General features: G+C 40.9%; 2 protein-coding genes across 3 annotated transcripts in view; one reads left to right on the forward strand and one right to left on the reverse strand.

Annotated features, from left to right (window-relative positions):
- ubxn4 (UBX domain protein 4) overlaps positions 1–19,154 on the reverse strand; it is a 53,342-nt gene extending 34,188 nt beyond the window's left edge. For both annotated transcript variants that reach the window (XM_008296834.1, XM_008296833.1), the window contains exons 1-6: positions 19,027–19,154; positions 18,244–18,346; positions 16,661–16,689; positions 15,350–15,468; positions 10,702–10,873; positions 6,814–6,940 (exon numbers count right to left, since the gene is read on the reverse strand). In XM_008296834.1, the coding sequence (XP_008295056.1) occupies positions 6,814–6,940; positions 10,702–10,873; positions 15,350–15,468; positions 16,661–16,689; positions 18,244–18,346; positions 19,027–19,108 (632 nt within the window). In that variant the 5' untranslated portion in view covers positions 19,109–19,154. The remainder of the gene's footprint in view (positions 1–6,813; positions 6,941–10,701; positions 10,874–15,349; positions 15,469–16,660; positions 16,690–18,243; positions 18,347–19,026) is intronic.
- Positions 19,155–21,673: 2,519 nt separating this feature from the next.
- nmi (N-myc (and STAT) interactor) overlaps positions 21,674–24,863 on the forward strand; it is a 14,770-nt gene continuing 11,580 nt past the window's right edge. The window contains exons 1-5 of the mRNA XM_008296832.1: positions 21,674–21,922; positions 22,001–22,066; positions 23,376–23,534; positions 23,631–23,747; positions 24,021–24,192. Of these exons, the coding sequence (XP_008295054.1) occupies positions 21,896–21,922; positions 22,001–22,066; positions 23,376–23,534; positions 23,631–23,747; positions 24,021–24,192 (541 nt within the window). The 5' untranslated portion in view covers positions 21,674–21,895. The remainder of the gene's footprint in view (positions 21,923–22,000; positions 22,067–23,375; positions 23,535–23,630; positions 23,748–24,020; positions 24,193–24,863) is intronic.

Below are 24,863 nucleotides of genomic sequence, written 5' to 3' on the forward strand. Positions count from 1 at the left end.
AGCCACTTCCGGTCTTGTGCAAATCAACAATTCTTGATCGTGATCGTAGGTCTTTGGAGATCTCTTATGTGCGAGGCATGGTTCACATCAGCAGATGCTTCTTGTAGATAGCAAACTCAAAATGTTTGAGTGCTTTTTATAGGTCACAGTAGCTCTACATCTTAGTCAAATCTTGCTTCATTGATTGGACTCCAGGTTTGCTAACACATGACTCCACTTAGCTCTTGCTGGAGTCATTAGCCCAAGGGTTCACTTACTTTTTCCACCAGCACTATGAGTGTTTAATGGATGTGTTCAATAAAGACATGAAATATTATAATTGATTGTGTGGCATTATGTTGAGCACATTGTGTTTGTCTATACTTGTGACTTAGATGTAGATCAGATCACATTTTATGAACAATTAATGTAGAAAACTAGGACATTTCAGAGGGTTCACATACTTTTTCTTGCCACTGTACCTCTATGTGATATATCTGTGTTTTGAATGGCTCATTTCTGTTTTATTTGTCCAAATTACAATTAAATAAGATTCTGGACTGCAGGTTCTAGTTAAATGTCATTGGTTGGATCAAGCTATTCACAGTATACTGGGATGGTTCATTCATTTGATCGACTTCAAAGTTAGTGGGTGTACTGCTGGTGACCCAAGGAAGGGCAGTGTTGAGTGTGCGGTTGTTAGACAAGCGCTTCTCGAGGAACACAAAAACATAAACATCAAATTGCAGTGTGGTAAGACTAAGATCACTTAGCGACATAATGAAGTCAGTAATTAAAACGAGAGGATGTAGTGAAATAGCTGGGCTAAGTCAAAGCATGGATTCCCCAAGAGAACAAACTGCAGGTTAAAGAAAAACCTTGCCTAGGTTTATCTAAAATGTGAGAGTATTTTAGACAAAGATCCAGCAATGTGGTACTTTATAATTACTGCAAACTAGAAATAGCTGATCCCTGAAATTTGTGCCACCAGAAACGGCATTTAGATTATTTATTTTTTAATTTGTACTGCTCAACTTAAATAATTGAAATAAAAATTGTACTTTGAATCATAGAATCTGAATTTCACTGCCACACATCCGGGTCATTAAGGAGGAGGGACCGGAGCAGATCCACAGAGCTCGATTAGCTGATCAGTGGTGGCCACTGACCTAAACCCAACAGGATGTCCACCATTTTGGATTATTTGTTTCTCCACCCAGAGCTAACTCCTCCTAGGGGGTAATTCACAGAGCGCTGAAATTTGGGTAGCCTGTAGAATACGCCTAGAAGGTAAAATGTTAGCAAAATCTTCTGCAAAGGTCAAAGGGCGTGGCCACGGCGGCCCTCTGCTTTTTAATCCTTCGCCATAAAAGAGGAAGTACTGTGTAACTACCCTGTACATGCTCCATTCTGCCTCAAACTTTACTATTTGATATTTGATTAGACTGCTGTCCTGATCACATACATATGCCCAAATCCATTCACAGTGATAGCGCCACCTATTGGTAACAGGCTGTTTGAGGCATTATATTTCCATGTGCCATTGCTTCAAACTTTGTGATATCATTCTTAAAATTGGTCAGCTAACTCTTCTCATGTTGATGATGCAACAGTGTGAAGCATTTGCATTTTCAAGCAAGTGTTGCCGTGATGACGCATAGTTCCTTTGAGACAGAAATGACTTTTTGACAGCTTTAGAATGCTTATAAAGTCACCAAAATTGGCATACGAGTCACTATCGGCTCAACCATTGACAATGTGTGTCTGTTTGGCAAAATGGCTATATAGCGCCCCCTGCAGCAATTTCTCCATTAGATCCCACTGGACGCTTAAGTGACGTTTACAAAATTTGGTAGGCATATGTAACACATCAGGACGCACAGAAAAGCCTCTTGGACCCATACCATAAACTCAACAGGAAGTCCGCCATTTTGAAATAACTGTGCAGTTTATTGTGTTTTTTGTGATATTCAAGAGCGAACTCCTCCTAGGGGTTAACTCCTACACGCCTCAAATTTAGCCAGCGCGGTCAACCTGCTAATAAGAGCACATAAAAGTGTAAAACATGTTCTTTCCTATTGCCAGCAGGTGGCACTATGACTGTGAATGGATATTGGCGTATGGGTTTCATCAGGACAGGACTGTGATCAAGTATGTAAAGTTTGAGGCAGATTGGAGCATGTACAGGGTCGTTAGACATGCTTCCTTTGTGATGGCAAAGGATCAAAAATCAGCCATGCCCTCAGACTTTTGGGGAGCTTGTTAATAATATTTAATCACCAAGCCCTGTTGTATGCGCTGGCCAAATTTGAGGCATGTAGGAGTTAACCCCTAGGAGGAGTTAGCTCTTGAATATCACAAAAAACACAATAAACTGCACAGTTATTTCAAAATAGTGGACTTCCTGTTGAGTTTATGGTATGGGTCCAAGAGGCTTTTTTATGCGTCCTGATGTGTTACATATGCCTACCAAATTTTGTAAACGTCACTTAAGTGTCCAGCGGGGGCAAATGGGTAAATTGCTGCAGGGGGCACTATTGAGCCATTTTGCCAAACAGGCACATATTGTCTGTGGTTGAGCCGATAGAGAATTGTTATGAGCATTCCAAAGCTGTCAAAAATTCCTTTCCATGTCATAGGAACTATGCGTCATCATGGCAACACCGTTGCTTGAAAATGCAAATGCTTCACACTGTCGCATTGTCAGTGTAACAAGACTTAGCTGACCAATTTTAAGAATGATATCACAAAGTTTGAAGCAATGGTACATGGGAGTCTAATGCCTCAAACAGCCTGTTACCAATAGGTGGCGCTATCACTGTGAATGGATTTGGGCATATGGATGTGATCAGGACAGCGGTCTGATCAATTATGAAAAGTTCGAGGCTGATTGAAGCATGTATAGGGTTGTTACACAGTACTTTCTCTTTCATGGCGAAGGATCAAAAATCAGAGGGCCATTGTGGCCACACCCTTTGACCTTTGCAGAAGATTTTGATAACATTTTATTTTCAAGGCGTATTCCACATGCTCCCCAAATTTCAGCGCTCTGTCACTTACCCCTAGGACAGGGGTGTCAAACTCATTTTCATCTGGGGCCACATAAGCATTATGTTTGCCCTCAAAGGGCCAGTTGTAATTGTCAGACTGTACAAATGTAACGACTCCTTAACATATTGTCAAATAATTGTCTCTGCATTTGATTGTTATTTACTATATGTACAACTATTGTGCATGCCTTTATCTAAAAGTAAAATACATGTAGCAGGGCTCCAGACTAACTTTTCCAATGGTAGCACTGGTGCTGCCAACTTTCTTTGTTGGTTGCACCAGCTAATGATTTGGTCGCCCACCCCTTTGTTTTGGTTCAGCTTTGCCACAGCTGTTAATCCACCATGCAGCAGATGAATAGCTGGTTTTGCATAACTTGTTGCAGTTATTTTCAGTGATACAAGACTTGATATTTGTAAAATATTTTAACCTGAAAATATATATTTTTTTGTCACCAGTCCTCTTCTGATGTCACATGTGCATGAGTTGATGCTACATTTTACCGACGTTCCCTAAACACCTCACATGCTGCTCCGGTAGATGCTACATTTTACCGATGTTCCATGAATGCCTCACATGTTGCTCCGGTAGATGCTACCAGGTGTCTGCAGTGCAGCTCCTCTGACAGATGAGCGACCAAACATTAGCTGGAAAACAGTGGAAAGCGCGTTCTGCACTAATTTGCCGAAGTTGAAAAGTTTTCTATGAGCAGCATTTTTAGCAGAGGTTTTTATGAACGGACTTTTCTACGAGCTGAGCGCAATTTAAATGTCCAGACCACTGGCCATCATGTAGTCAAAACAGTGATCGTTGTTAATATTTGAATCTTCCAGATTGGATGTGGGGCTGCTTTTTCTTCCTAACTGACTCAGTCAAGATCTGTCTGCCTGCACCTGAACACTTTTACCATCAGGCGTGTCGGACCTCTCCCGCTCTCACCTCGCTTTTTTTTAAAAATTTTTTAACATAATCAGCTATGTATGGTTGTGTCATTGGAACACAGTAACAGTGAAACCGGTCAGGCAGAGAGAGACTGAGTCAATGGGGAAGAAATATGACTATTTCCAACCACAGTAACTGGAGCAGCAGCTACCTGTGCCGACGGGAGGAACCAGATCAGCCTGATGATCATCCTTCACTCGCACAATGCGACCACATGAACCTTTAAGTCGCACATGTGGTCATGGTCACATATCAGAACATTTTGGTCTCAGTCTGGAGCCCGGTGTAGGCACATTGCTGTGTTATCATAACATAAATAACATTATATTATGATCCTATTATTTATCAGATTAGGAAACACATATCTGTCGCGGGCCACATAAAATGACGTGACGGGCCGGATTTGGCCCGCGAGCCTTGAGTTTGACATATGTGCCCTAGGAGGAGCTAGCTCAGGTTGGACAAACGAACAATCCAAAATGGCTACTCCCTGTTGGGTTTAGGCTATGGTTGTTACTGACTTTTTTGATTGTCCTGACCTCCTCCATATACCTACCAAATTGTGTAGGTCTAGGTTAAGCGTGCTTCCGATGGGAGTCTGTTGAAATTTTCAAGGTGGCACTGTCGAGCCATTTTGGCACTGACATGTCAACTCCCTTAAAATATCAAAATTTTCACCAGTCCTGATGTGCGTGGCAATTTTGGTGAGTTTTCATGCATGTTTAGGCCTTAAAAATCGCATTTCAAAAGTCGGTATAAAAATTATCACGACTTACAATAGAGTCCTACGCACTGTAGTGCTCGGACCCTAAAATAACAGGATAAACATCTTTTTTTAAGTTTTTTTTTTGGCCTTTCGTGCCTTTATTTGATAGTATAGTGAAGAGGGGGACAGGAAAGTGGGGGAGAAGAATGGGGGGAGGACCTGCAGCAAAGTGTCATGAGCTGGATTCGAACGCACTGCCACTTCGTTGGGGACTTCAGCCCCTGTACATGGGACGCCAGCTCAACCAAGTGAGCTATCAACGCTGTCATCGACAAATTTACCCACTATGTTGAACAAAATTATTTTATTTTAATTTTATCCACTTGAGCTTCACATATCTCCTGGAAAACTCCACCTGACACAGGGCTGGATTCAGAGGGGTGGAAATTAAAACTTTGTCATAGGACTAAACATGCTACATCATTGGAAAGGACCTGATCAGGGGAGTAAGATTATGTCAGTCTGGAAGTTCGAAGTTGCTCCCTAACCCCAACCCTTGACTTTGGTGCATCTTTTAAAGCTTCTAATTCAACAATGAAAGGGGCTAGAATCATGGGACCAACTGTTATACAAAGCTCTTGACTACTATCATCTATGCTGTGGCTTGATGTTTTCACCCGCAGGGAGCATCACAAAATGTGGTAAAAATTTAACTTCATCTATATATATCAATTTCATTTGTACAGTAAGTTCAAATAAACGGGTTCCTCCACAATTTAAACCCCTAAATGCATCTAAAGTTTTATATTTCACCATCCATTTAGGAGAAATGGCTATTTTGAAGAAAGAACAACAACTTCCAGTTGCATTACAATACAACGCGATTGGACACGCCATGAAATATGTTGTTTTTGGGGGGGTTTACAACTAGGGTTGTGTTTTTGTATTAATAGACTAAAATAAACGGATTGAAGTAGTGACAAATGTGCTACTGTTAAAGTATAATACATGTAGTATGAAATAATTGTAAAAGAGTACATCGTATTGTGGTATGTTTTTTGTTTTTATTACACCAGCAGTGTCTGGGGGAAATTTGCACTCGTTGCTAAGGCAACCCTGTTAGCATCAGCGTGTAGCCTTGCTGTAGACCTGGAAGAGATCCATCCTACAGAGTCTGTAATGTTTTTGTGTACAGTAGGTGGCGGTAATGCACCTGAACGTTGGATGCCAACCGCCAAATCAATAGAAGAAGAGGGAGCAGCAGTAGCTAGGCTAGGCTAGTAGCTATTGTAGCCAACCTCGACAAGCTAGCTAAAAGCTGCACAAAGCTACAGATACATTCCCCACCGCTGGCCTCTCAGTTACAATAGTCAGATTATCCATTGCTGCAATCACAGTTCATCTTCCGGTCGTTGTTTTCCTGCATGTGTCCTTCTTTCATGACCATTTCACGAATTGCTGTGAGATTGGGTTGGCTGTCGTGTGTTTTGCTCAAGTGGCATTCGTCTAGTCATTCTACTATAAAGGACTGAGTGTTTCTCAGGGTCGTCGGCCGTAATTCTGGCAGCTTCTCACATCTCTGCAGGAGACTTCTGGAGCTCTGTTAGACTAATATTGAATTAATGGGCCCACTGACCAAAGTCGTTCTTGCTCAGTTACGTAGTTTGGCTGGACATGAAGATTTTGGGGTGTTTAAAACTTTCCATTTCAAAATGATTGAGGCCACAGTGCTCCTGGGAACACTAAAAGTTTTAAGAACGTTTTTTACCCAAGATCTGATCTAGCCCTGAATTTGTCAAAGAGCTTTATAGAGAGTTTGGCGTCATGGTCTGATTTTTGTCCTGACATGCTGTATACATGTGGGGCCATAAATACATAATTGTGTTTCTCAACTATGTCCAATCAATTTTGTTTTCCAAGGTTGGACTACAGCCTAGTTCTGCACATATCTCAAGCAAAATTAAATTAATTTCCTTTGGGACTCTTCTCAGGAACATCTTTAGTTCTTCTTCTGGTGAATAGTTGGTTACCTGCTATCTTACTGCCACAGAGATTTTCCTAAGTATCGCCAATGCAACTGAAAGCAAAATTTCTGTGTAGATTGCACTGAGCTTGACATGTATGAGTGCTCTTACCTTTCTACCTTAGTGTCAAGGTTTTCTTCACTCTCAGAACACTGAGCAGCACAGTCAGAAGGTGCAGTCTCTGCAATACACTCTGTGGCTAAAAGGTTGTCCTTATCCACTGCACTTGAGAGGGATGCTGTGTAAAAGAAGAACACAAAAGAAAACCAGAGAGGTAAGTTGATACTTGACATCTTGTCAACATAGAGTAAGCAAAGTCTATCCATACTCCATTGAGTTTTACTGCTATATATAGTTTCAAATTTGATATCATGCATTTCATCTACTTAAGTCATGCTATAAACAGTATAACCTCACTGATTTCAATAAGGATTGCCAGCTCCAACTCAACAAAAGGCTAAATTGTTACAGGTAGAGCTCATCTGTGATTCTAATCCAGAACATTTTTGATCAATTTAGTGAATATCACCTCATGGTTCACTAGCAGTCCATTGTTTGTGTGTGTGTGTGTGTGCGCATTGAAAAAGAGACTCAGAGTTCATGCACATCCCTGGCAATGTTAATGGGCAACATGCTTGACAGGTGGGTGACACTTGGAAAGCTATACATACTCATAGAATCTGGTCTTACTATACCTAACTCATGCTTTACTCCGTTTCACAGAGCCAGTAGGTTCGTAAGGTTTTGTCTCAACTGCTAATGTTTGTTTCACAATCAGATCTAGTTATGCATAACTATTACACAACTGACTACCATTCATCCAGTAAAATATCTGAATAGGAATGTTGTAGCAATAGTGCATGTAAGGCTATTCTTTATGTATAACGGAGAGTTTCAGACCAGAATTTGGGGGAGACGTTAACTATGAAAAAACTAGGTGCAAATATCTGACACAATTTAGGTTGATGCATCAGTTGATGCAACTGATCTTTATCATCCAAACTCATTCATGGCGATCTCTGGAGACTTCAACAACGTCTCCCTCTCTGCTACGTTACCAACTTTCCAGCAGTTTGTCAGCTGCACCACCAGAGAAAATAAGACGTTGGACTTATTTTATGCAAATATTAAGAATGCATACAGCTCCTCTGCCCTGCCTCCTTTAGGAAGATCAGATCATAATCTGGTTCTTCTCACCTCTACCTACAAGCCCATCATTAAGCAGCAGCCAGTCATTAGGAGGACTATTAAAACCTGGTCTACGGAGGCTGAGGATGCTCTGAGAGGGTGCTTTGAGGCCACAGACTCGAATGTCCTCTGTGAACCTCATGGAGACAACATCAACACCATGACTGAGTGTGTGACAGATTATATAAACTTCAGTGTGGACAGCATCGTTCCAACAAGAACAGTGAGGTGCTTCCCCAATAACAAACCCTGGATCAGCAGTGACCTGAAAAAACTGCTGAACACCAAAAAGAAAGCTTTCAGGGATGGAGACAGGGAGTTATTGAAGATCACACAAAAACAACTGAAAAAACAGACTAAGAAGTGTAAGGAGGACTACAGGAAAAAGTTGNAGACAGACAGACAGACAGACAGACAGACAGACAGACAGACAGACAGACAGACAGACAGACAGACAGACAGACAGACAGACAGACAGACAGACAGAATGACTAATCTATGCATAGCTGATTATTTCAAAAAAACAAATTAGGGGAGAGAGGAGGCTGGCGGTGGAGAGGGGGGGATCCCAAATCAGACCCACCTGATGACGACAGTGCCTGTGCAGGCAGGGAGAGTTTGACTGAGTCAGTTAACAAAAAAGCAGCCCACTACATTGATGTACAAGGATTACAATAATACCACGTACATCATCACTAATTGTCCAGGTGAATAGTTGGTGAGGAATTCATAGAGAAGGAAATCACACTATCTCAGAATCTAGGCTATATTTTCATATATGTTCTTGCAAAATACATAATTTAGTTATGGTGGAAAACAAATTGGTCCCCATGGCCACTACAAGATGTTTTTGCGATGGCTTATTTCTGAAAATGTTAAGAAAAAAAGAGACTCACAGAACCAAAAAAAAAAACAAAAAAACAAAACACGACATCCATTATGGAGTTTATGGAACAAGTTGCCCTTGTACATTAGACAGGCCTCTTCACTGCTTATTTTTAAAACTCTTCTTAAAACCCACTCCTTGGCTTTTGACACAGCATGAGACTTTGCTCTTGTATTTATCATTTTATTGTTGTTATTGTTTTAACTGTTTTAATTGTTTGTTTTATGTTTTGTATTATTTATTCTTGATGTAGAGCACTTTGTGTCAGCAGTGGTTGTTTTTAAAGTGCTTTATAAATAAAGTTGAGTTGAGTGTGACGACAGCACTAATGTCATTTTGCCTGGCCATGACAGACTTTTGCATACTGACACTAGCTGACTGGCTGGTAAAAACACTAAAATCAAGGCAGTCCATTTCAATGCCAACAATGACAGAATATGCAGAAAGAGATCACTCAGTTCTGTGATGACCCCAACCAGCCACAAGGAGGTGTCAGGGAGAACTTAAAAGCTACAAAAAAAAGAAAAAAAAAAGAAGAGAAGAATGTGAAGTACCATATAGGTGAATTCGAGGACCTTAGCAAAATATTATTTACATTTATGGAGCATTTATGGCAGGCTTTCCATAGTGCATTATGCTGCACAGGTAAATGAAGCTGGGCGGCTGGGGCTCAGGCGGTAGAGCGAGTCGGTCAATGATCGGAAGGTCAGCGGTTCGATTTCACCCTGTAACCTGTGTCATGGTCGTTGTGTCCTTAGGCAAGACACTTCACCCACCTTGCCTGGTGTGAATGCGTATGAATGGATTGTTGAGGTGGTGGTCGGAGGGCAGAATGGCAGCCAGGCCTCCGTCAGTCTCCCCCAGGGCAGCTCTGGCTGCAACCGTAGCTACCATGACCGGGATGAATGTGTGTGAAAAAATAATTGGCATTGTAAAGTGTTTTTGAGTGCCTAAAAAAGCGCCATAAATCTGATTAATTATTATTATTATTATTATTATTATTATTAATAATAAGAAAAGAAAATGTAATTCATCACACCAGGCTACCTTCCATTGCTCCATGGACCATTTCTGATGGTCACAAGCCGATTGTAGGCAGTGAAGGGTCAACATGGGCACTTCACCTATGCAGCCATATACATGTCAAGGTGCAATGCACTGTATGTTCTCACATCTTTATATCATAGAATTTCAGATTTTAATAGGTTGTAAAACAATAGCTGGTCTGTGAAATCAGACAACAGGGGCCAGTCTGCGCTGTACACACCCATCAATGAGCCCTCACTGGTTCACCAATTGTCCTTCAAAGGACCATTATTAGTAGGTGCTAATCACTGCATAGTAGGAACACCCTACAAAACCTTCCATTTTGGAGATGCTTTGACCCAATTATTTATCCACAGTTTGGCTCTTGTCAAAGTCACTCATACCCTTATGCTGCCAGTTTCTCCTGCTTCCGTCAACTTTAAGAACTGACTGTTCACTAATTGGTGAATAATCACACCACTTACCGGGTGTTAGTGGTTCTTGTGTGTGGCTGACTAGTGAAGACAGTATTTAGAAACTTGATTGCAGATCCTGTTTATTTTTTGTTCCTGCACAACTCTGAACTTTTCTTTGCTTTTATCATACCTACGAATTAGGTACAGAACAAAGTCATTTCATGTACCTGATGTCACATATGTTTAAAATATAACTCTAGAGAACTCCTATTTTTCCTATTTTCCTATTAGCACTTTAATTGTACTTCATTTCAGTTGTTTCTCTTTGACTGCAATGTGTCCTTCCATCTCTTTCTTATTCCAAAACTTTTAAATCAGAAAAGGACTACAGTGGTTTCTTTTCTGTGCTATGAAAACTAAACTGAAGTTGAAGCGCACAAGGGTCCAAATTTTATATGCCCAGTGAATAGTGAGTGCAGTCACCTTTTGTTGTTTTTGTCACTGCTGCAGGGTATGTGGCTGCTGCTTCTGACATAGCAGGCACTGCTAGAGCTGAGGCAGGTTCTGTGGCTGTCCTGTCAGGTGGGCTGGTCCCTATACAACCACTTGCCTCTGGTAACACTCTGGTCCCACCTCCAACCTCCTGAGCGTGCATCTGTCAGGAAGCAAAAAAATAATTATTACCAGAAATAACACCATGCAAATTCAGCAGCTGTATTAGCAGTAGTTTATGTGTTAGAGCATGCGTCAAACTCAAGGCCCGCGGGCCAAATCCAGCCCCTCAATTTTGTTCTGCCTAGTTGTAGGTGTGGTCTAAACATTGACGCATGCCCTGTGAATGCCTCACACTGAAGCAGACAGATGCACCTTTGCAGTCGGTAAGCTAGTAAGCTGACACAGGATGGCACCAAATGGGAAAGTTGGTGATGAAGAACGACATTTTCAAGAAAGACGAGAGACTGAGTACTTCTTTACAGAATGTAAACAGAAGCCCATGGATTATATTTGCCATGACAACATCTCTGTTTTCAAAGTGAATAAAGTCAGGTCTATAAATATTTGGACATTGACACAATTGTCAGCATTTCAGCTCTGTACACCTCCACAATGGGTTTGAAATGAAACAATCAAGATGTGCTTTAAGAGCAGACTATCAGCTTTAGTTTGAGGGTATTTACATCCAAATCAGGTGGACGGTGTAAGAACTACATCACCTTTTATGCGCCTTCCACTTTTTCAAGGGACCAAAAGTAATGGGACAATGGGCTGCTCAGCTGTTCCATGGCCAGGTGTGTGTTATTCCCCTATTATCTCATTTACAAGGAGGAGGTAATAGGTCTAGCATCCATTTCAAGTGTGGTATTTGCGTTTGGAATCTGGTGAGGTCAACTCTCAATATGAAGTCCAAAGAGCTGTCACTATCAATAAAGATACAATTTGGCTGAAAAATCTAAACAAACCTTTCAGAGACAGCAAAAACATTAGGTGTGGCCAAATCAACAGTTTGGTACATTCCTAAAAAGGAAGAACGCACTGGTGAGCTCTGCAATGCCAAAATATCCAGAAGACCACAGAAAACAAGTGTGGTGGATGACAGAAGAATCCTTTCCCAGAAGAGTATACTACGAAGCAAGTTCGACATAGCCAGGCTTTCTTTGTGTAAATCGGTTCGACAAAAACTAAAGCCCCAGTCAGCAATCACAGGTATTATGACGGTGGTTCAACTTTCTTTGTCAACTCAGACTTTCTGCTTCAGACTCTGCTTACGTAAAAGGAGGCGTTTAACGTGACTCTTCTTCTGCACAAAATTAATAATATAATACATAATAAAATAATACATAAATAAAACATATTTGTGTGATTTCTGCATCACCAACTAAATACACATCAGGTTCCCATGGCAACGCATGGTACACTGTGTGATACTGTAACTACACGGCTTCATTCAGTGATACTAGTAACGCACAGATTAGCATGTTTGCAGATAAAACGCAGAATCTGTATCGCTCAAAAATAATAGTCAGGACACGATCTGGTTAAAGGGAGACGCTCTTTCAGCTGATTTAAATCTGAAACTCTGAACATAACCTGCTACTGACCAGGTTAGCTCCACAGCATCAGATACCATGGACATCTCGCTCCACAGCATCAGTTACCATGGAGACCCAGCTTCACAGCATCAGTTACCATGGAGACCTAGCTCCACAGCATCAGTTACCATGGAGATCTAGCAGGTAAAAAGAGAGCCACGTCCATGACACTGAAAACTCTAACTTTAGGATTAACATACCTCTCTGACCCACTAATCTCACTTCATTGTTCAGCCCTCTGGTCATGAAAAAACCTTTCACAACAGTTGGCCTAATTAAGAACACTCTCCAGGAAGTGATGTCTATGGGTTCCAGACTTCAGGCTGTGATTGACTGCTAATAACCTGCAGCCAAATAATAGAAGTCACAATTTAGCTTATGATTATGTTACTTTGTCCAATTACTTTTGGTCCCTTAAAAAGGTGGAGGGCGAATATAAAATGTGTTGTACTTCCTAAACCGTCCAGCTGACTAGGATGTACATACCATCAAATTAGACCTGAAAGTCTGCTCTTAAAGCACATTTCAAATCTAATGTGGAGGTGTACAGAGCTGAAATTGTGTCAATGTCCAAATAGTTATGGCCTTGACTGTAAGTTTTGTTGTCATCTTAAAACCATACTAGTAGCAATATGGAATACAGGTTTCAGAAAGTCGCTAAACTGAAAAGAGGTGTGCAACTACAGCAAAATATGTTACTTAAAGGCAACTTTCATGATAGCAGAAGAAATAGCCAAATTAGGGATGCCATTTACAGAGGAGGATTTTCTGGAAAACTGTATGCTAAACATTTGCCACATTGCACACCCGAAAAAATAAAAAATAAACATAAAAACAAAAAACATTTGCAAATATCAGTTTTACCATAGCTAGTCAAGTGGATGAGCCAGCTGACAATTTGCAATCACAGCTTGAAAATAAAGCAAAAGTGTGTGTCACCTATTCAATTGCTGTAGTTTGCCAAGAAATGTTCATACATGGAATGGATGCTAGCTGTCTCTTAGACTTAAAACCGATACAAGGACAGTCAAGGACACAGGAAGAGGGGTGCATAAATGAAATGGGATTACCCTGGGATTAGTTGTAGTTTGCCAGCTTATTCTGTGGAAAATAATGACCTGGCTGCACCCCACGATCATTCTGCTATATGGAAAAATAGCACTTTGGCTTATTTGTATTTCTTCAAACAAACCAGTGACTTCAGTGCTCACTCAAAATAGTGAGAGGTGGAATTCTTGAAGTGGAACATTTGCATACAGGGAGACAGCACTGTGATAATAAAAGTGAAAATTTATAAATATTTATAGTTTTATACTTGCAACCGATTGCAAGTATATATTGAACATGGAAACTATATGAGACCTTTCCGTTTTCGTTTTTTATTTAATGTCCCATACTAGGGCTGCAAGGTGGTTCGGTGGTTAGCACCGTCGCCTCACAGCCAGAAGGTCACCGGTTCGTGTCTCCATGAGGACACCCAGGATTTTTCTGCGTGGAGTCTGCATGTTCTCCCTGTGCAGCGTGGGTTCTCTCCGGGTTCTCTGGCTTCCTCCCACAGTCCAGAAACATGCTGAGGTTAATTGGTGATTCTAAATTGTCAATGGTTGTGAATGTGAGTGTGCTTGGTTGTCTGTCTCTAAGTGTAGCCCTGTGATAGACTGGTAACCTGTCCAGGTGAACCTGCCTTCACCCTGAGTCAGCTGGGATAGGCTCCAGCCCCCACGACCCTAGTGAGGATTAAGCGGTGTATAGATGATGGATGGATGTCCCACACTACCGCTGAGCTGTCATATTCATCTATCTATTTTCCTCTGCTTATTCGAGAGTGTTAACCATATTTCATAGTTGTTGACAACAGAGAAAAACATGTAAATGAGGCCATATACATGGTTCAATCAGCTTCTTAAAAACTGTGATGGTGGGCACCGCGGTAGCTCAACAGGTTGCGCAGGTGACCCATGTACGGGGGTGGACAGACCCTGATGCAGCAGCTGTGGATCGAGTCCAACCCGCAGATCATCTGCTGCATGTCCTTTCCCCACTCTTCTCCCTACGTTTCCTGTCTTTTCCACTTACCTCTACACTAAAGGCCTAAAAAATAACAAAACGTGACTGCAATTTTATCATGATAGAAAAAGACACAGTTTCAGCACAGTTGATCTCATTAAAATTTTGTGTTTTTTACAGCGTTAGCTGCCAATAACTTTCACTCACATGTAAACTCATGAATACGCTTGTATGTATAAGTTTCTGCTTCCCTTCTGCTTGTAAAATCTTCAAAATTCAGTAACAACAACCATGGTCTCCTCGGTGCAACTGGTTGAGGTCTGAAGATGTAGTTAGCTGACGGCTACAGTGCAGGAAGGATTACAATAATATTTCAAAGTGTTTCAAACCTGCAATATCCACTGTCTGAAATGTAATCAAGAAATGGAAGGTAAGAGGAACTGTAGAGGTCCGGACAAGATCTGGACCCACGTGCCGAAAAGGAACTGCAGGAAGGTTAGCTAACATAGGAGTGGTACTGTACCAGTTCCAGTGAGCAGTGCTGATGCACAAAGCCAACATGGGATAGCCATCAGAAAGAAACCTTACTCACCACCTCATCATAAAAACTCAACACTTTGGACTGCAAATCATATCTGCCAAAGTGGATTAAGTATTGACAGGATATGACAGCTAGACGTTTGCACATGGATTAATTTTTTTCTATTACTTGTGAAGAAGTAGAAAGTGCATTACCATTTGCAAATAGGCTTATGCTTAATGTGTTAGCTGCAAAGGTTGCTCACTTCCAAAGTGAACAGAATGTGTCATTTGCTAATAGATGGCTCAACTTCTGCATCCAACTGTACATTTAAACGTAGAAGATATTACAGTGTTGCTGAGCTGCAGATAAAGGAGTGGTTGTCATCAAAATACAATTGTACTATACTCTATTTTAGTCATGTGTAACAACTATACTAGAACTGTGGTTGCTGACTAGTGGCTAGAGTTATCCGTAAATTAAACTATATACAATCCAACCGTTGTGTCTGTACCTGATTAACTCTGTTGATTCTCTTCATCAGCTCTTCAGCAGACACACTTCCAGCGATGACCTCCAGAGGAATCCCATTCTCTCCAATAAAAAAGCTAGATGGTATGCACACCACTGGATCTTCAAACAGGGGGGTTGAGGAATAACATTGCAGCAACTGATATTTTGCAGTACTGAGTGTTTACATGAATCATATCATTAGCACTCTTAGCTAATCACATACATACAAAGAAGATTTAAATGCCCCATGTTGTAGCAAAAACAGAAAGGTAAGGAAAGAGAAAAATAACAATAGTCACAATACTCAAAATACTGAGGTGCCATGTCAGAAGTTTGACTCTACCTGCTACTGCAGCTGCACTGCCCTCCTTTGGGGCAGTTGGACTCTACAGTGCAACATTTTACTACATCTCTAAATGAAAATTAGAGAGTGAGAATGCAAAAAATTCATCACATTGGCAAGTAAATCTGAGCTCTGACAGTGAAGAAATAAGAAGTGTGCATGGAGTCACTCAACTCTAATGCATGGACCTGTGCTGGTGCACCTGTCGTCAGCTAACAGTTTTTCATTTTTACCCAGTGACACCGGTACCTTCACCAGTTAAAATGAGGAACATCACCAGAGGCAGGTAGTATCACCTGTAACTGTTCTGATGACAGAACAACATGAAACCAGTAATTAGGTTGGTTTGCTTCACCAACAGAGTGACATCTTCTGTCCACCTGTATTATGTCGATTTCAGAAGGCAATTCACTTTCAGTTAAACTTCACTGATATTAAATCAATAATTTGTGATTATTAGATTAATAGTTTTGAAGCACAGCCTTAGGTATTTTGATCAAGTAGCTTGTGAAAAATAGTGAGAGAAAAAAAATGTCACTTTTATGATCTATCGGAGGAAAAATGTCTAAATGCTTTTTATCAACTAAAATTTTATCAAAATCCCATTACAAAGTTGCTTTGTTGCACGTATATAACAGAGATTAAGCCACCAATACCATAACTACCAACCCAAAGTATGCATTTAAGGGTTAAAGTAAATGTGAGCAAACATCTCACTCACTGGAGTTGCTGGAATCACTATGTTCCTCTTGAAAAATCTTTGTCTATTTGGTATGAACCCAACAGCTCTCACTGCAGTTTGAAACTAGGCAGGAAATTGGGTTTACATTGCTATTACGTGAAACAATGCAATAGGCTGTCTAAGCTCTCAAAAATCAATTATTTATAATTTTACGTAACTTTCTGTCGTAGCCCCACATCACTTCAACCAAGAAAGAATGGACATCATTTAGAACAGCAAAAGGATACAGATCTGGGAGAACTGCACACATACGTCACTGTTGGAAAAGGTGAAGCAACATCAGAAAGTAAAATAATTGTGAACAAATCAAATCAAAAGCAGAAGAAATTCTATGTTTCTTAAGTTCGTCTGCACAAGTTAATTTATTGCTGAGGTCAGCCAAATTAAAGGTTGACATACAGTTGTGAAAATATTTTTAAAACATATACACACAGCAACTTGAATTACTATTTTGGTGATGTAGAGAGTTGTGTTCACCAGATTTTTATAATAGCATGGCCTCTTAATTTCTCGTGAGTGACTACAATTGACTCCAGCTACTGACTCCTCTGAGCGAGTTTAAACAGAACCATCTGATCCACTCATTAGACTCAGACACAAACACTGCAGTGGAAAAGTCTGAGGAGCTCAGCAAAGATCTGGAAGAGAACATCATTGAGCTTTATAAGTCAGGGAAGTCACTTGGAACCATTTCAAAGCATCTACAGATCCAAAAACCATCTGTGCAAACAACTAAGTAATAAAGTTCATGGTCCAGTTGTGTCACTGCCATAATCAGGACTACAACACAAGCAGCCGCTGCTGAGAGATGATTAGTCAGGATGGTCAAGAGTCAACCAAGAATAATTAAAAAGCAGCTCTGAATGAATCAGAAGCTGCTGGAACACAGCTGTCAGTGACCACAGGGTTTGACATCAACATGAGCTGAGAGGCTAATAAAGAAGGAAGTTCTTCCTCTAGAAGCAGAACCTTAAAGCTCCACTGAAGTCTGCTGCTGATCACATGGACAAAGAAACGGCCTTCTGGAGGAAAGTTCTGTAGTCAGATGGAACAGAAATTAAGCTATTAAGCTATACACCACCAGCATGGTGGTGGCAGCAGCATGCTCTGGGGTTGTTCTGCGGCCAGTGGAACTGGGGATTGAAGGAGGATTACCACCACATCTTTAGGAAATCTAAAATCAGCAGCCAAAATGAGACTGAGGTCCTCAAACACACACCAAAAGTGGTAAAGAAATGGCTGAAAAGGCAAAAATTAAGAGTTTCGACTGATCTTCCAAAAATCCTGACTTAAAGCCCTTCAAGAACCTGTGGACTGTGATGAAGAAACAAGTTCCTGTCAAAAAGCTAACACATTTGGTTCAACTGCACCAATTGGAGTGGTCAAAGATACAACCAGAAGCTTGTGGTCGGCTACAGAAAGCATCTAGTTGAGGTCAAAACGGCCAAAGAACATTGACCCAAATATTAGCATTGCTGTATGTATATTTTGACCCGGCAAATTTCATAATCCCAGCAGACCTATAATAAATCTATAATAACAAAATTGCCTGATTGTTTTTTTTGTGACAAAGACGCATGTTCTTTACAAGTGTATGCAAACTTTTGTTCACAACTGTACATAGTAGTTTTGTAAATGTCAGGTTCATAAGCATCATCACACCCATTTCTCGTAAGTCCTACAGAAAGACAATGAGGAGAGCAATATCAGTTACCAAATCACAATACACTGAGGAAAATGCTGTAATGTAGTTAACTTCCAATAAAAGTTCTGGACTGTGTATTGTGCATTTAATGTAACAGATCAGTACCTCTTGGCATCAACTTTGATGGCCACACAACAGTTCCGTGCTGCCTCGGAGACTCTGTCATCCTCCCAGCTGGACATTAGCTGCACCGACTGTTCATCTTCCCCTGAGGACAGACACAATCAGTGAGGAGGCATTTAGTCACAGCTATCTGTCAATAAAATAAACCATCACGGTCACATACTTTCCAGAAAGCTACAATGGTAAAACAGCTAACAAACAGCACCCAGCTCATGCTGGTGACTATGATGCAATAATGATCCAACTCCCACTGGTCCCAGAACAATTTAGCTGCTAGAAATGAGTTTAATCGGATATCATTTGCATGTAACCCGACCGTAACAGTCATATCAGAGGGATCCGCTGCCTTGATCTGTCCTGTCATAAGGATCATTACTGTCTTATATCTTAACTGTAAAATCATCGAGCTGGCCTTCACGGACGCTCGCGTTCAGTTAATCTGCTTCGGCTAACAGGGACAACAGACACTGTTGGACACAAACTGTCACTTCCTGATACCAGAGCGTTGCGATCACATATTGTTCTACATCATATTTGGGTTTCTTTATTTCTGTATTCTTGCTTTCGGTGGGTCACTTTCCTCTAATGTTCATGACATTTGTTATTTCTTTGACAGCTGGTTGGCTATGCTAGCTGTCTACGGCTCTGATGGCTAACACGGCTAGCTGGCGAGCATAGCAGCGCTACTGCTTTTTCAGCCTTTCACTTGTTACCAATGTAAGCACGAGTAAGCTACACGGCTCGTCTCCACACAAATACAGTTACCTGTAATGACCACGACAAAGACGAAGCCCCGCTGTTTAGCCAAGTTAATGGCATCAGGAATTGATCCCTCAAACCAACGCATCTCGGCGACCTGTTTCTGCTACTTGGCTAGTGACGCTGTTGACCAGCTAATGCTGCTTTCGCTGTACCTCGGAAGTGGCAAGGGCCTCGGTATTATGTCACTTTCGACCTCAGTACGCGTGATGCATGGAGTGGGTAAAATACTAGCTGCCTACATAGACACAATATATGTTCGCCAACAGACATGAAAATCTGGAACTGGAAAAACTGGAAAAAACTGAAGCGCTGAGAAGGTACTTTGTTCAGCATTTAAAGTGTAGAGAAGCTGTATTTACCTGCCGTTTAATGTGTAGGCTGCTATTTTGGGGAATGACTTAAAGCAGAAGTTGACGAAACTTGTTAAGGAATGGGAAGTCCGACTCCGAGTTGTTTTTTTTTTGTTTGTTTGTTTTGCTTTGCTTTTTAATTTCAAAATCGGAAGCAAAAATTCCGAGTTCTCAGTAGCCCGCGAATGCAGCATAAACTATCAAGCAGTCATATGTCAGGTTCAACTTCTGATCCCGAGAGCACGTTGCTACTCAGCTGGCAGGGAGTCATGTGACCTCCTCATTATCACTGGTTGTCTTTACATACAGACAAGTATGCCATTTCTTCCGGCTGCCAAAGAACGTCTTTAGAAAATAAATGTAGTTTAATGACCTGCTATGTGAATACCTCAGGCAGCAGAAAGAAGATAATATGGAGGAGGAAGAAGAACCATCATCGAAGGACAAGCCCCTGCATGTCCTGTACCATGGACAGATAAAAGCAATGGCTGATATCAAGAAAGCGTAGCAGTGGCTGGAAAAGCTGGTCTGGCAGACGGCACAGAGGCACTAATCATGGCAACACAAGCACAGGTACTGAACACAAGATCAACAGAGGCCAGGGTCCACCACACCAGACAGGACCCCAGGTTTAGGCTGTGCAAAGATGAACCTGAGACAGAACAGCACATAACAGCAGACTGTAAGAGGCAGGTGGACACAGCATACATGGAACACCATAACCAAGTAGCTGGCATAGTGTACAGAAACATCTGCATGGGCTGGATCAAGATGGAAGACAATTTCAAAGGTGTCTCTGTAGATTCTCAGTCATCCAGGTCATGGTAATCATAGGAGCTTCAGTCGTTGGGATTCCCTTGTAGATTCTTGAAGATGTTTCACCAACTTCTCACTTCAAATGTGAAAGAAAATAACTGAGCCAAGATCCTTTGGAACTTCCAAATCCAGACTGATAAACTTGTGGTGGCTACGAAACCAAACATCATGGTGGTTGATAAACAGCAGAGGAAGGCAGTTGTAGTAGTGATAGTTGTAGCAATCCTAAGTAACAGTAACATCAGAAAGAAGGGGCATGAGAAGCTTGAAAAATACCAAGGACTGAGAGAGGAACTAGAAAAGCTAAGTGCTGTTCTTTTGCTTTCTAGCTCACCCCTGCTTTCTTCTGGCACTTACATCTTGGTGTCTTTGGTAGATGTTGCTTGCTGATTCCCTCTCAGTCTCTAAGAAAAGACTAAAGACCCAGCTCTTCACTGAACACCTTTGCACTTGACAGACTGAAAAGAAAGAAAGAAAGAAAGAAAGAAAGAAAGAAACAAAAAATCCTATTTCCTCCTTACAGCCTGCTATTGGCATCTACGCCCTCTCACACTTGACCTTGTTCTATGGCACTTATCCAGATTGTTTTCTCTTGACTAGATCCTTGCTTGTGTTGTATCTGCTCTCAGATGTACGTTGCTTTGGATAAAAGTGTCTGCTAAATGAAATTGTAGAATTGCTGATGTCTTACCCCCTTTCTTTATGCTTTTAGTCTGATTGATTTCCTTAATTTGTATGGGGGTATTTCTCCCATTACTTTGGTTCTGTTGGGACATCTTAACAGTGTCCTGACCAGAAGTCCAGTCCATTTGGGTTTTATCAAGTCCAAAGTCAACGCTGCCACCTGGAGATTTTACAGCACTTCATTCTTCCATCTACTGATAAACTTTATGAAAGTGCTAATTTGCTTTGAGAGCAGGACTTAGCACCTGGCCACAGTGCCAACCAGGCTGACCATGATGTTAATGTGTTTGATTGGCCAGCCAATTCACCTGACCTGAACCCCATAGAACCCCATGTGTGGGGTACTGCTGGAAGACAAGAAACAAGCTGAAGGCCACTGTCAAAGCAACCTGGCCTTCAATGCCACCTCAACAGGGCCACAGGCTGATTACCTCCATGTCACACTGCATTGATGCTGTAATTCTTTGTAAAGGAGTCCCAGCTAAATATTGAGTGTATAAATTAACATCTTTTCAGAGTTTAAGCATTTCTGTATTATAAATTCTAATTCTGGTCAATAACATGAAATATTCTAATAATTTGAGATACCAGATTTCTTATTTTCATGAGCTACAAGCCATATTCACCAACAACAAAACAGAAAAAGGCTTGTAATAGCTCATTTTACATGTGATGAATATATAATACATGAAAGTTTCCCTTTTTAAACCGTTTTCTATTTCAAAGAGGACCAACACCAGCTCACAGACACCATGTACAGAAATCAAGTGTTGCGCAGTTGTCGCTCCCTCGGGCTTCCGTACAGGACACGTCACTCCGGCTCTTACTTTCGATTTCCAAGCCGTCGTCGGGACTGGAGCTGCAGTTTGTGTTCTGGGTTCAGTCTCTTTTATCACAGTACAATTCGAAACAAAAGTAATAAATCAATAAGTAGCACCCTGACGTTCACAGTTTGGCTCTAGTGGGTGCTTTGGACGGACTTATTTGTTTTTCACACTTAGCTGAGTTTCGTCGGTGAGGACATGGCTGACATCCTCGACCAGGAAAAGGTAAGGAGTGTTCAGTTGTTCCAGCAAAGTACGTTCCTACGACAAGTAGAAACAGCTGAGAGTGTCCGTGTGTGTCAGATGGTGGGAGATCTGAAGGAGGACAGTCCGCTGGAGGAGGCCCAGGAAGAGCTGCAGACATGGAAGGTATGTCCGTCATTTCAACCCGAGAACAAGACCAGGGCCCAGTTAGCGCAGTTTTTATTCACTTGAACAGTAAGCGCGGTCAGCTGTTGTTAACCGTTAACGTTCCTGCTCCAAACCTGCAGCTGCAGTCCATTTAAAAGCACTTGTATCAGTACCAGTTTCACATAGTTTTTATAACTTCAAATTTGCTTGGTGTCATTGAAAGACCTTTGTAATGCAAAGTTATCAAAATTGTGACTTTGCACTAAATGATGTTACGAATATCATCATGAAAACAGAAGTTGTTGTTGCTGAAAAGTCCAATCTGCTCCAAAATGTATACTCAATATGGAGTTACAGTCACAGAGTGTAACTACGCTGTGAGGCTTCACCATGAACATTTATTTCAGAACAGTATACAGAGTAGACTCACAGGTGAAGTTAGTTAAAATGGTAAACATTTAAAGTTACACTTCACTTGTGGGTGTCCCCAGCCACGTCTATAACAGATAAGAATGGAGTGTCACAGGGTTCATTCAGACAGTGCATTGCAAGTATTACAAGGACTATAATTATTTTGTCCTGAAAGTTGACGTTAATTTGAGGATGCATATTTTAGATCAGGTCAACAAGGTAACTGTCTTTATATTGAAGCAATAAAGTTCAAAGATGCTAAAGCACCTGCACTGTCAAACATTAACATGAAACCATCTGTTGTAATGTCAGTTTTGGTTTCACAACATTTAAAGACAGCTGGATGAAGATTGTGATGGGAGAGGCAGGGAGAGCCAGATTGTCTTTCCTGCTTATGGTGTGTCACGTGTTTAGCAGGTCGGACAGCATTCCAGTGCCAAGCCTTCAAAAACATCCTAAAATAATTGGTCCAAATATTTAGGATCCTTGTTTTAGCTGCACAGTGCAGTGATGTCCACTATTTTTTCTTGAAATTGCATTATTATTTTTGAACTATTTTAGACTATTTTAAATGTTCTTCATCCAGTATGATGTTAACACCATCAAAACGATTTTTTCTTTTGCAGTGTAGTGATTTGCTTTCTCTAATAGTAGAGATTAATGCAGATAGTTTTGGTTTTATTTGTCCAGCCATCATCAGGTTGAGATGTTTGCCATGGAGACAATTTTAACTATGCAGACAACGTAAACAGAATGTAATTAGTGATGGTCAAGGCATTAACAGACAGCAATTAATTTATGTGTTAAGCATCTGTCACCTTTAGGAACTGAATGTACTTTCCTCTTTGAAATCAGTGTCTTTGCAAACTGCACTCAGGTGTAGTTGTATTCAGTCTGAACTTGTCCTGTTTTCAAGAATAAGATAGAGAAAGCTGATGATATGAAAGCCAGGCTGATATTGGAAAAACTGGAGGAAGATGAGGTCAAGACAAAGGCCAAGCAGGAGATGATGGCTTGTGTGGAAAAGCAAGGGGAATGTCAGAAGGCTTTCACTCAAAGCATGAGCAGAATGCAGGTACACTTATTTTCTTCCTTGCTGTAACATCTGCAGGCTGCTGGGAAGAGCTGAGAAGGAGTAATTTACATTTGTTCACTTTATTCTTTTATATAGGATGAAATTGTAAAGCTTGCTGAGCGCAAACAAGTTTTACTGGAGAAACTGAAGAGAGTTCAAGCTGAATTGGAGGGTAAGAGGGCTGAGTGCAGCACGCTGAAGCAGAAATTCAAGGTGAGAACGACAATAGGCCTGTCCACCAGCTCTAATTGTTCCTTTCTAAATAAACCTGTCACCAAGCCCAGTTCATTGTGTTAATTTTAACACAATAACACACAACATGGCACACTTTATTTTTCATTTCCTTCATTTCATTTCATTTAAATGCATAATAACTGTGCATTGCCATATCAAATAATAAAACGATTAATTTTAACTGTATGTATGTATTATAGACTTTGTAATGTCAGAGGTAATGGACACTAACTGTGTATTGTCCCTGTCTAGATCTATGCTCAGATTCCAGACACAGAGGTAAAGTTCATAGCCCGCAATAAAGAGGTGAGAGACGGGACAGATGGCGGCACTCAGCCAGTCAGAGGAGTGTTTACCATCAGCCAGAGAGCCGCTGTGCTTCTGCGGGGAGGACAGGCACTCATCACCTTTGAAGAGGAGAACGGTACACAGGACTTAATCTACTGTCCTCTGAGATAAACTGTATATGTAGTTCTCCATTGCCCTTGTGAAATTTAAAGTTATTAAAACTAAAAATAATTACCCTTAACATTTTATGTCCAAGGCTTACTGGCTATGTCAGCGAGACACACATTAATAGTACAGTCCCTTACCCACAAGTGGCATATTTTGATTGAAATCAAAATACTAAATTTAAACTTACGATTAATAAAGCTCCAAGTCAACCATTTTAAAAGTTTGAAATTCAACATTTTATTTTCCAATGAAGGTGGAGAGGTGGGAGTAGTTCGACAGAGCCTCTAAAAGTGTTTTTCAACAACCTTGTCACATTTTTGTGTGAAATGTTCCTTTGTATTCATGATGTACCTTTTGCTAGAAAATGAATAAGTCAGAGCTCAGGACAGAAAACAAAAAAAAACAGCTTACTCACAACTGTGCTCATATATGCAAGATCCATGCATTTCTCCAACCACAAAAACACACGTTGCTGATGATCGAGTGATAGAGAGGTAGATATATTAAAACCTTGCTCAAAATTCAGGACAGCATGACATGCTTTTTACTGTGATTTCCTAAATAAGGAATTATGTACAAAGTTGGGGCTGCAGGGTGGCGCAGTTGGTAGCACTGTCGCCTCGCAGCAAGAAGGTTGCC

The sequence above is a fragment of the Stegastes partitus genome, unplaced genomic scaffold (assembly GCF_000690725.1).
Source record: "Stegastes partitus isolate 25-593 unplaced genomic scaffold, Stegastes_partitus-1.0.2 Scaffold1155, whole genome shotgun sequence".
NCBI lineage: Eukaryota > Metazoa > Chordata > Actinopteri > Pomacentridae > Stegastes > Stegastes partitus.